Source organism: Asterias amurensis, chromosome 5, assembly GCF_032118995.1.
Source record: "Asterias amurensis chromosome 5, ASM3211899v1".
In the NCBI taxonomy this organism is placed as follows: Eukaryota; Metazoa; Echinodermata; class Asteroidea; order Forcipulatida; family Asteriidae; genus Asterias; species Asterias amurensis.
The window spans coordinates 15,112,302-15,124,017 of NC_092652.1; the positions used below are offsets into that span (position 1 = coordinate 15,112,302).

Below are 11,716 nucleotides of genomic sequence, written 5' to 3' on the forward strand. Positions count from 1 at the left end.
GTGCTTAGCAGCTCTATAAAATTGGGCCCTGTACGGTTGAACAGATTTTTTCTGCGCATAGCAAGTTTTGAAGGCCAAATTTTATAAAGCTATTTCCCTGTAAGCAAACTGATGTGCTTACTGTAGCAGAAAATGTGCTAAGCATAATTGTATTTCAACACGATTTCTCAAGTAAGAAGAACATTTCCAGGCGGGCACACACGTTCACCATGGATTTTCATCGTTAGCTCAATCGTATGCTTACAGCTGATTAGCCACCATTTACCCTTGCTTACGGTAAACAGCTTTATGAAATAGAAACTCTGATAAGGGACACTCTGTAAGCACAAAACGGCTATTTCATGTTTTATGAAATTCAGCCTAGATGTCATCACCAGAATAAATTAAGGTTGTGCTATTTTGGGAGTCAGCTTTGTTTATAGTATTTTACCATTTAATGTGCATTTTAGCCACATGCTCAACACATTTCTTAACACAACAAGAATTTTGACTCCCAAAATGGCAGATTGACTGCAACACAGTGAGGGTGACATACCATTGCATCATCTTCAACTGCTGGGGTAGAATCTTCCACAACAAATATATCGTCTTCATCTTCCGACCGTTGTCTACAATCACATTAGTGTTTTGCTTCCACCTGCTGATTCTAAATGAAGAAATATTCAAAACAAAACAAAATTGATTTGCTGGAAGTGTTTGATGAAAATCAGGGCGTGTCATGCCCAAGGAGATTAGAACACCTGACCTTAAATCTTGTGTTTTTGTTCAGCAGAGTGTTGGTTCAAGTCCTGGTCATGACACTTGTGTCCTTAAGCAAAACGTATTACCTATATTTGTGCCCTCTTCGGATCGGATGTAAAGCCGTACAACCCGCATCCAGCGTAATGCTATGGTTGTCCTCCCTGATCTAAAACTGACATTTCTTTCTCTCTACACATGTTTCTTTAGACCTTACAGTAATAGTTTTTTTTGAAAGGTTTTTTGTTTTCATTACGAAATGTATGAAATAAAAATAATTATGTCATTAATAACTTTCACAAACAGACAAACAACCCAATTCAGCTCTTGCATTTTTAAAGTCATTTTCCGGAGGAATAATTTCACAGGAAAAAAAATTATTCTAGTATAAAATTCTTAGTCATTTAGCTTTCTGACTGTCCTTTTTTGATCCTGACTAAATCTTGTATAATACCTTTCAACAAACTTACACAAAAGTTAGAAGTTATTTAGAAGTTTTTAATCACCTGTTTTAGTTAAAAAAAAAAAAAAAAAATGCAGAGTCTATAAACCTACCTCATTGCAGGGTCTTAAGCAGCATCTTGTTTCTTGACTCTTGGTGGTGCTGGCCGGGCACTACTAGGTCTAGGTAGCTTACGACTGAAAAAATAATCATTATTATTATGAAAAGCAGTAATAAAATATGGAGGGCACAGGTTCACTGTCCTGCTCCTGACAGTTTATCTTTGTTCAACCCAAAACTATTTCAACTTAACCCGATCAGTTTCTCAGGTGGTTTATTGTTTGATTTTTTAAATAAAAAGTTGCATTCTAAAGTGAGCTCTTGACTGCCACTTCACAGAGTGTATCAGAAACTAGGGTTTGCTCTCTGCAGTTATATGTTGAATGGCTTCTGACTGGTACCCCCCCCCCCCCCTCAGAACAAAGATACTGCCAAAATAGGGAGATCGCCAATATTAGGGCTAGATAGCTCAGCTGGTTGAGCGCTGGCATGATTAGGGCTAGATAGCTCAGCTGGTTGAGCGCTGGCATGATTAGGGCTAGATAGCTCAGCTGGTTGAGCGCTGGCATGATTAGGGCTAGATAGCTCAGCTGGTTGAGCGCTGGCATGATTAGGGCTAGCTAGCTCAGCTGGTTGAGCGCTGGCATGATTAGGGCTAGCTAGCTCAGCTGATTGAGCGCTGGCATGATTAGGGCTAGATCTCAGCTGGTTGAGCGCTGGCATGATTAGGGCTAGATAGCTCAGCTGGTTGAGCGCTGGCATGATTAGGGCTAGCTAGCTCAGCTGGTTGAGCGCTGGCATGATTAGGGCTAGCTAGCTCAGCTGGTTGAGCGCTGGCATGATTAGGGCTAGCTAGCTCAGCTGGTTGAGCGCTGGCATGATTAGGGCTAGCTAGCTCAGCTGGTTGAGCGCTGGCATGATTAGGGCTAGCTAGCTCAGCTGGTTGAGCGCTGGCATGATTAGGGCTAAATAGCTCAGCTGGTTGAGCGCTGGCATGATTAGGGCTAGCTAGCTCAGCTGGTTGAGCGCTGGCATGATTAGGGCTAGCTAGCTCAGCTGGTTGAGCGCTGGCGTGATTAGGGCTAGATAGCTCAGCTGGTTGAGCGCTGGCATGATTAGGGCTAGATAGCTCAGCTGGTTGAGCGCTGGCATGATTAGGGCTAGATAGCTCAGCTGGTTGAGCGCTGGCATGATTAGGGCTAGATAGCTCAGCTGGTTGAGCGCTGGCATGATTAGGGCTAGATAGCTCAGCTGGTTGAGCGCTGGCATGATTAGGGCTAGATAGCTCAGCTGGTTGAGCGCTGGCATGATTAGGGCTAGATAGCTCAGTTGATTGAGTGCCCCCATGATAATCTATTTCTCATATTCATTGTTTTGGAGTGAGTAACTCGTCCTAACTCAAGATAAGACTTGTCTTAACCTCTTGTGAAATCCAGCCCTGTGCTTTTAACCACCCAGTTGTGATATTTTTTTTTTAATTAACAGATTGCGCTTAAGCGTCATCAGTTCATAGCTATTGATAACCGCACACGAGTACACATTTCATTAAATCTGGGGGACGATGACGCTTAGTGCAATCCATCTATTCTGAATGACCCCAAAGAAAAGAAAGATTCCTTACCTAGCCGGGGTGGCAGCGAGTCATTACCATTCACCATGTTGTTCTTCTCTTGGTCTAGTTTCTGACCTCCACCGCCATCTACCTCTGTGGGGAAGAATTACACAAAAAGAAATGAACAGTTCAGAGCAATGATGTTTACCTTTCATGATTCACAAATTGTTAGCATAAAAACATACTCGTTAACTATCATCAGGAAGATGTTGTTAGTATAAAACATTGTTAGAAACGGCTCCCTCTGAAGTATTATAGTTTTGAGAAAATAGTAATTTTCCACTGAAATATTTTAATTTAATTTCGAGTTCTCATACCTAGCATCTGAAAACACACAACTTTGTGTGACACGGTTCCATTTCATTTCATTTCATTTTATTTGCCAGCAAACATGAAAAACACAAACATGTATTAAAAAAATTGCACATCAAAGATTAACAAGAGAAAGCAATATTACAATGATTATAAAAAGAGAACAGCAAAAAATAATATCTAGCAACTTTGACCATCACTAATTGAGTTCAAATATTCACAGGTTTTTTATTTTGAGACATTTTGAGAAACACTAAGTGAGAAGACAATAACCAAAGGTGACCAATGTCTTCAAGTCAACGTATAATTTTACCTGGGCTCGGCCCAGGAAACTAGGGATACCACACTATCAACTGCATCCTTCACACTTGCCAGTAGGAAACTTAAGTTTACTTTTAAGGATGTTTTTTTGTCTCTCTCAAACATGAACTTAATAATTAATTAACAATTAAGTAGTCTTAGTATCCGAAACAATCACTTACCATTGACGTTGTAGACTTGGACGTGCACAAACCCCATAAATATAGTCAGAACAAGTGTCTTCCCTCTTGCACCACATCCTGTTATAATGTAATATTGAAATCTTGATAATAAAAAAGTTGAGTATTTATGAGGAAAAAGTCGAAAATTTGAACCCCATCATTGGACCAAATTTCATGGCTCTGCTTACCGTAAGCAAAGAATCAGTGCTTAACAGAAGCAGGCAATTATGTGCTTTTGTTGTCAAGCGTATTGCACGGGTTAGCGGGAAATTTTGGCTTCTGCACTTGCGTACTCAACGTAATTGTTAGAAACAACCCCTTTGAATTGTTATAGTTTTAGAGAAAGAGGTAATTTTTCATCCCAAATTTTTAATTTGAGAACAGGCATCTGAAAGCACACAATTCTATACAAGGGATTTTTTCTTTCACCATTTTCTTGTAGTAGTATCTTTTGAAGACCAACATTGATCAAACATCACAGGTTTGGTATTTCACGCTTGTTCCAATACAATTGAAGGTATCGGTCTTAGAACATTACCAAAGTATCTACTGCCTTTAACATTTATTGTATTTACCCTGGTTTAGTATTCGTACAAAATAATCCAATCGAGTGAATTTATAATCCATTCAAATGAATTAGCAATCTGTTCAAACGAATTAGAATTTGTACGGATGGATTAGCTATCCCTTTGCACGGTTTAGCCATGGAGGTTTAGCCAAGACATGAAATGGCACTGCGAACATCCACACCATTACCTTGATCAGCTGCCAAGTTCCTGCAGAGTCTCGCCACTAGAAGTGTAGGGTTTGCAGGTATGTGTGTAGTCATGATACCCAGTGTATAGTAACCTGGGGACGACGTCCTCAAAGCCCACTCAATCGTTGGGGTGATGCAGAATAACCTCATCCATCCCATGGAGGAAGAACATGTCCGTCACGCATGAGTCACGCCTTAACCTTGGGTAAAGGGATCCTCCTGCCCAGGTTCCTTGTCTTTTAGGTGGGTTGCCTCCCATGGCTGATGAGCCCCACCTGCCCAGAGCTATCTGGTTTTAAGGCGCCAGAAATTCGCCTTCACACCTCTGCCCTCTGTTTGCAACAGGGATCGGCACGTGAAGCCGGGCAGTAGGAGTTTGAATTAGGAGAGGCTCTCTGAGACGCGGGTCATAAGGGACATTTGAATGGATGAGGAGAGGCTCAATCCTCCTCATACTGCCCTGATCATCCTAAAACCTTTGATCCCCAAAAATAGTTCGACTAGCCTGGCGCTAGTCTAGGATTGCCAGTTATTCTACTACCGTGTAGTAGGTTTCTTGTACCGGATCGCATGGGCTTCTCGCTACTCACTGCCGCAGAGTGAGTTTTTATTGCCAATGATAGTTTGACTTAGCCAATTATAGTCAAACTTTGTTCCTTGCCAGTAAATCTACTACCGCGGAGTAGGTTTCTTAAGATGGATCGAGTGGGCTTCTCGATATTAACTTCACTGCCACACAGTGAGTTATTTATTGCCAGTGATAGTTTGACTTGCCAGCTGTTGTTCCCTGCCAGTTAATCTACTACCGCAGAGTAGTTTTCTCGTGATGGATCGAGTGGGCTTCTCAATATTAACTTCACTGCCGCAGAGTGAGTTTTTATTGCCAGTGATAGTTTGACTTGCCATCTCTTGTTCCCTGCCAGTTAATCTACTACCGCGGAGTAGGTTTCTCGTGATGGATCGAGTGGGCTTCTCGATATTAACTTCACTGCCACAGAGAGTACTTTATTGCCAGTGATAGTTTGACTTGCCAGCTCTTGTTCCCTGCCTACCGCGGAGTAGTTTTTTCGTGATGGATCGAGTGGGCTTCTCGATATTAACTTCACTGCCACAGAGAGTACTTTATTGCCAGTGATAGTTTGACTTGCCAGGTCTTGTTTCCTGCCAGTTTATCTACTACTGCGGAGTAGTTTTCTCGTGATGGATCGATAGGGCTTCTCGATATTAACTTCACTGCCACAGAGAGTACTTTATTGCCAGTGATAGTTTGACTTGCCAGCTCTTGTTCCCTGCCAGTTAATCTACTACCGCGGAGTAGGTTTCTCGTGATGGATCTATAGGGCTTCTCGATATTAACTTCACTGCCGCAGAGTGAGTTTTTCATTGCCAGTGATAGTTTGACTTGCCATCTCTTGTTCCCTGCCAGTTAATCTACTACCGCGGAGTAGGTTTCTCGTGATGGATCGATAGGGCTTCTCGATATATTAACTTCACTGCCGCAGAGTGAGTTTTTCATTGCCAGTGATAGTTTGACTTGCCAGGTCTTGTTTCCTGCCAGTTTATCTACTACCGCGGAGTAGTTTTCTCGTGATGGATCGAGTGGGCTTCTCGATATTAACTTCACTGCCGCAGAGTGAGTTTTTATTGCCAGTGATAGTTTGACTTGCCAGGTCTTGTTCCCTGCCAGTTAATCTACTACCGCGGAGTAGTTTTCTCGTGATCGATCGTTAGGGCTTCTCGATATTAACTTCACTGCCACACAGTGAGTTTTTCATTGCCAGTGATAGTTTGACTTGCCAGGTCTTGTTCCCTGCCAGTTAATCTACTACCGCGGAGTAGTTTTCTCGTGATCGATCGTTAGGGCTTCTCGATATTAACTTCACTGCCACACAGTGAGTTTTTCATTGCCAGTGATAGTTTGACTTGCCAGGTCTTGTTCCCTGCCAGTTAATCTACTACCGCAGAGTAGTTTTCTCGTTATGGATCGATAGGGCTTCTCGATATTAACTTCACTGCCACAGAGTGAGTTTTTTATTGCCAGTGATAGTTTGACTTGCCAGGTCTTGTTCCCTGCCAGTTAATCTACTACCGCGGAGTAGGTTTCTCGTGATGGATCGATAGGGCTTCTCGATATTAACTTCACTGCCGCAGAGTGAGTTTTTATTGCCAGTGATAGTTTGACTTGCCATCTCTTGTTCCCTGCCAGTTAATCTACTACCGCGGAGTAGGTTTCTCGTGATGGATCGAGTGGGCTTCTCGATATTAACTTCACTGCCACAGAGAGTACTTTATTGCCAGTGATAGTTTGACTTGCCAGCTCTTGTTCCCTGCCAGTTAATCTTTTACCGCGGAGTAGTTTTCTCGTGATCGATCGTTAGGGCTTCTCGATATTAACTTCACTGCCACACAGTGAGTTTTTCATTGCCAGTGATAGTTTGACTTGCCAGGTCTTGTTCCCTGCCAGTTTATCTACTACCGCGGAGTAGTTTTCTCGTGATGGATCGATAGGGCTTCTCGATATTAACTTCACTGCCACAGAGTGAGTTTTTTATTGCCAGTGATAGTTTGACTTGCCAGGTCTTGTTCCCTGCCAGTTAATCTACTACCGCGGAGTAGGTTTCTCGTGATTGATCGATAACTTTTCAATATTAACTTTACTGCCGCAGAGTGAGTTTTTATTGCCAGTGATAGTTTGACTTGCCAGGTCTTGTTTCCTGCCAGTTTATCTACTACCGCGGAGTAGTTTTCTCGTGATGGATCGAGTGGGCTTCTCGATATTAACTTCACTGCCGCAGAGTGAGTTTTTATTGCCAGTGATAGTTTGACTTGCCAGCTCTTGTTCCCTGCCAGTTAATCTACTACCACGGAGTAGGTTTCTCGTGATGGATCGATAGGGCTTCTCGATATATTAACTTCACTGCCGCAGAGTGAGTTTTTCATTGCCAGTGATAGTTTGACTTGCCGGTCTTGTTTCCTGCCAGTTTATCTACTACCGCGGAGTAGTTTTCTCGTGATGGATTGAGTGGGCTTCTCAATATTAACTTCACTGCCGCAGAGTGAGTTTTTCATTGCCAGTGATAGTTTGACTTGCCAGGTCTTGTTTCCTGCCAGTTTATCTACTACCGCGGAGTAGTTTTCTTGTGATGGATCGATAGGGCTTCTCAATATTAACTTCACTGCCGCTGAGTGAGTTTTTCATTGCCATTGATAGTTTGACTTGCCAGCTCTTGTTCCCTGCCAGTTAATCTACTACCGCGGAGTAGGATTCTCGTGATGGATCGATAGGGCTTCTCGATACTAACTTCACTGCCACACAGTGAGTTTTTCATTGCCAGTGACAGTTTGACTTGCCAGCTCTTGTTCCCTGCCAGTTAATCTACTACCGCGGAGTAGGTTTCTCGTGATGGATCGATAGGGCTTCTCGATATTAACTTCACTGCCGCAGAGTGAGTTTTTCATTGCCAGTGATAGTTTGACTTGCCAGGTCTTGTTTCCTGCCAGTTTATCTACTACCGCGGAGTAGTTTTCTCGTGATGGATCGAGTGGGCTTCTCGATATTAACTTCAATGCCACAGAGTGAGTTTTTCATTGCCAGTGATAGTTTGACTTGCCAGGTCTTGTTTCCTGCCAGTTTATCTACTACTGCGGAGTAGTTTTCTCGTGATGGATCGATAGGGCTTCTCGATATTAACTTCACTGCCACAGAGAGTACTTTATTGCCAGTGATAGTTTGACTTGCCAGCTCTTGTTCCCTGCCAGTTAATCTACTACCGCGGAGTAGGTTTCTCGTGATGGATCTATAGGGCTTCTCGATATTAACTTCACTGCCGCAGAGTGAGTTTTTCATTGCCAGTGATAGTTTGACTTGCCATCTCTTGTTCCCTGCCAGTTAATCTACTACCGCGGAGTAGGTTTCTCGTGATGGATCGATAGGGCTTCTCGATATATTAACTTCACTGCCGCAGAGTGAGTTTTTCATTGCCAGTGATAGTTTGACTTGCCAGGTCTTGTTTCCTGCCAGTTTATCTACTACCGCGGAGTAGTTTTCTCGTGATGGATCGAGTGGGCTTCTCGATATTAACTTCACTGCCGCAGAGTGAGTTTTTATTGCCAGTGATAGTTTGACTTGCCAGGTCTTGTTCCCTGCCAGTTAATCTACTACCGCGGAGTAGTTTTCTCGTGATCGATCGTTAGGGCTTCTCGATATTAACTTCACTGCCACACAGTGAGTTTTTCATTGCCAGTGATAGTTTGACTTGCCAGGTCTTGTTCCCTGCCAGTTAATCTACTACCGCGGAGTAGTTTTCTCGTGATCGATCGTTAGGGCTTCTCGATATTAACTTCACTGCCACACAGTGAGTTTTTCATTGCCAGTGATAGTTTGACTTGCCAGGTCTTGTTCCCTGCCAGTTAATCTACTACCGCAGAGTAGTTTTCTCGTTATGGATCGATAGGGCTTCTCGATATTAACTTCACTGCCACAGAGTGAGTTTTTTATTGCCAGTGATAGTTTGACTTGCCAGGTCTTGTTCCCTGCCAGTTAATCTACTACCGCGGAGTAGGTTTCTCGTGATGGATCGATAGGGCTTCTCGATATTAACTTCACTGCCGCAGAGTGAGTTTTTATTGCCAGTGATAGTTTGACTTGCCATCTCTTGTTCCCTGCCAGTTAATCTACTACCGCGGAGTAGGTTTCTCGTGATGGATCGAGTGGGCTTCTCGATATTAACTTCACTGCCACAGAGAGTACTTTATTGCCAGTGATAGTTTGACTTGCCAGCTCTTGTTCCCTGCCAGTTAATCTACTACCGCGGAGTAGTTTTCTCGTGATCGATCGTTAGGGCTTCTCGATATTAACTTCACTGCCACACAGTGAGTTTTTCATTGCCAGTGATAGTTTGACTTGCCAGGTCTTGTTCCCTGCCAGTTTATCTACTACCGCGGAGTAGTTTTCTCGTGATGGATCGATAGGGCTTCTCGATATTAACTTCACTGCCACAGAGCGAGTTTTTTATTGCCAGTGATAGTTTGACTTGCCAGGTCTTGTTCCCTGCCAGTTAATCTACTACCGCGGAGTAGGTTTCTCGTGATTGATCGATAGGGCTTTTCAATATTAACTTTACTGCCGCAGAGTGAGTTTTTATTGCCAGTGATAGTTTGACTTGCCAGGTCTTGTTTCCTGCCAGTTTATCTACTACCGCGGAGTAGTTTTCTCGTGATGGATCGAGTGGGCTTCTCGATATTAACTTCACTGCCACAGAGTGAGTTTTTATTGCCAGTGATAGTTTGACTTGCCAGCTCTTGTTCCCTGCCAGTTAATCTACTACCACGGAGTAGGTTTCTCGTGATGGATCGATAGGGCTTCTCGATATATTAACTTCACTGCCGCAGAGTGAGTTTTTCATTGCCAGTGATAGTTTGACTTGCCGGTCTTGTTTCCTGCCAGTTTATCTACTACCGCGGAGTAGTTTTCTCGTGATGGATTGAGTGGGCTTCTCAATATTAACTTCACTGCCGCAGAGTGAGTTTTTCATTGCCAGTGATAGTTTGACTTGCCAGGTCTTGTTTCCTGCCAGTTTATCTACTACCGCGGAGTAGTTTTCTTGTGATGGATCGATAGGGCTTCTCAATATTAACTTCACTGCCGCTGAGTGAGTTTTTCATTGCCATTGATAGTTTGACTTGCCAGCTCTTGTTCCCTGCCAGTTAATCTACTACCGCGGAGTAGGATTCTCGTGATGGATCGATAGGGCTTCTCGATACTAACTTCACTGCCACACAGTGAGTTTTTCATTGCCAGTGACAGTTTGACTTGCCAGCTCTTGTTCCCTGCCAGTTAATCTACTACCGCGGAGTAGGTTTCTCGTGATGGATCGATAGGGCTTCTCGATATTAACTTCACTGCCGCAGAGTGAGTTTTTCATTGCCAGTGATAGTTTGACTTGCCAGGTCTTGTTTCCTGCCAGTTTATCTACTACCGCGGAGTAGTTTTCTCGTGATGGATCGAGTGGGCTTCTCGATATTAACTTCAATGCCACAGAGTGAGTTTTTCATTGCCAGTGATAGTTTGACTTGCCAGGTCTTGTTTCCTGCCAGTTTATCTACTACTGCAGAGTAGTTTTCTCGTGATCGATCGAGTGGGCTTCTCGATATTAACTTCACTGCCACAGAGTGAGTTTTTCATTGCCAGTGATAGTTTGACTTGCCAGCTTTTGTTCCCTGCCAGTTTATCTACTACCGCGGAGTAGTTTTCTCGTGATGGGTCGAGTGGGCTTCTCGATATTAACTTTACTGCCACAGAGTGAGTTTTTCATTGCCAGTGATAGTTTGACTTGCCAGGTCTTGTTTCCTGCCAGTTTATCTACTACTGCAGAGTAGTTTTCTCGTGATCGATCGAGTGGGCTTCTCGATATTAACTTCACTGCCACAGAGTGAGTTTTTCATTGCCAGTGATAGTTTGACTTGCCAGCTTTTGTTCCCTGCCAGTTTATCTACTACCGCGGAGTAGGATTCTCGTGATGGATCGATAGGGCTTCTCGATATTAACTTCACTGCCACACAGTGAGTTTTTCATTGCCAGTGACAGTTTGACTTGCCAGCTCTTGTTCCCTGCCAGTTAATCTACTACCGCGGAGTAGGTTTCTCGTGATGGATCGATAGGGCTTCTCGATATTAACTTCACTGCCGCAGAGTGAGTTTTTCATTGCCAGTGATAGTTTGACTTGCCAGGTCTTGTTTCCTGCCAGTTTATCTACTACCGCGGAGTAGTTTTCTCGTGATGGATCGAGTGGGCTTCTCGATATTAACTTCAATGCCACAGAGTGAGTTTTTCATTGCCAGTGATAGTTTGACTTGCCAGGTCTTGTTTCCTGCCAGTTTATCTACTACTGCAGAGTAGTTTTCTCGTGATCGATCGAGTGGGCTTCTCGATATTAACTTCACTGCCACAGAGTGAGTTTTTCATTGCCAGTGATAGTTTGACTTGCCAGCTTTTGTTCCCTGCCAGTTTATCTACTACCGCGGAGTAGTTTTCTCGTGATCGATCGAGTGGGCTTCTCGATATTAACTTCACTGCCACAGAGTGAGTTTTTCATTGCCAGTGATAGTTTGACTTGCCAGGTCTTGTTTCCTGCCAGTTTATCTACTACTGCAGAGTAGTTTTCTCGTGATCGATCGAGTGGGCTTCTCGATATTAACTTCACTGCCACAGAGTGAGTTTTTCATTGCCAGTGATAGTTTGACTTGCCAGCTTTTGTTCCCTGCCAGTTTATCTACTACCGCGGAGTAGTTTTCTCGTGATGGATCGATAGGGC

The 11,716-nt window shown here is 43.5% G+C and overlaps 1 protein-coding gene across 1 annotated transcript; it reads right to left on the bottom strand.

The window, feature by feature from the left end:
* Positions 1-541: 541 nt before the first annotated feature.
* LOC139936937 (uncharacterized) lies at positions 542-4,520 on the bottom strand. The gene is made up of 5 exons (XM_071931776.1): positions 4,403-4,520; positions 3,647-3,724; positions 2,862-2,945; positions 1,294-1,377; positions 542-646 (listed from the first exon to the last, which is right to left on the bottom strand). The coding sequence occupies exons 1-4, from the start codon at positions 4,473-4,475 to the stop codon at positions 1,295-1,297; spliced, it is 318 nt and encodes a 105-aa protein (XP_071787877.1). The 5' UTR covers positions 4,476-4,520; the 3' UTR covers positions 542-646; position 1,294.
* Between the last annotated feature and the right edge of the window lie 7,196 nt (positions 4,521-11,716).

Excerpts from the sequence above, each read along its gene's own strand:
- LOC139936937 (XM_071931776.1), bottom strand. The coding sequence starts at position 4,475 with ATGACTACACACATACCTGCAAACCCTACACTTCTAGTGGCGAGACTC. Across the intron at positions 3,725-4,402 it reads GAACTTGGCAGCTGATCAAG|GATGTGGTGCAAGAGGGAAG; the intron begins GTAATGGTGTGG and ends ACATTATAACAG. Across the intron at positions 1,378-2,861 it reads CTCGCTGCCACCCCGGCTAG|TCGTAAGCTACCTAGACCTA; the intron begins GTAAGGAATCTT and ends TTATTTTTTCAG.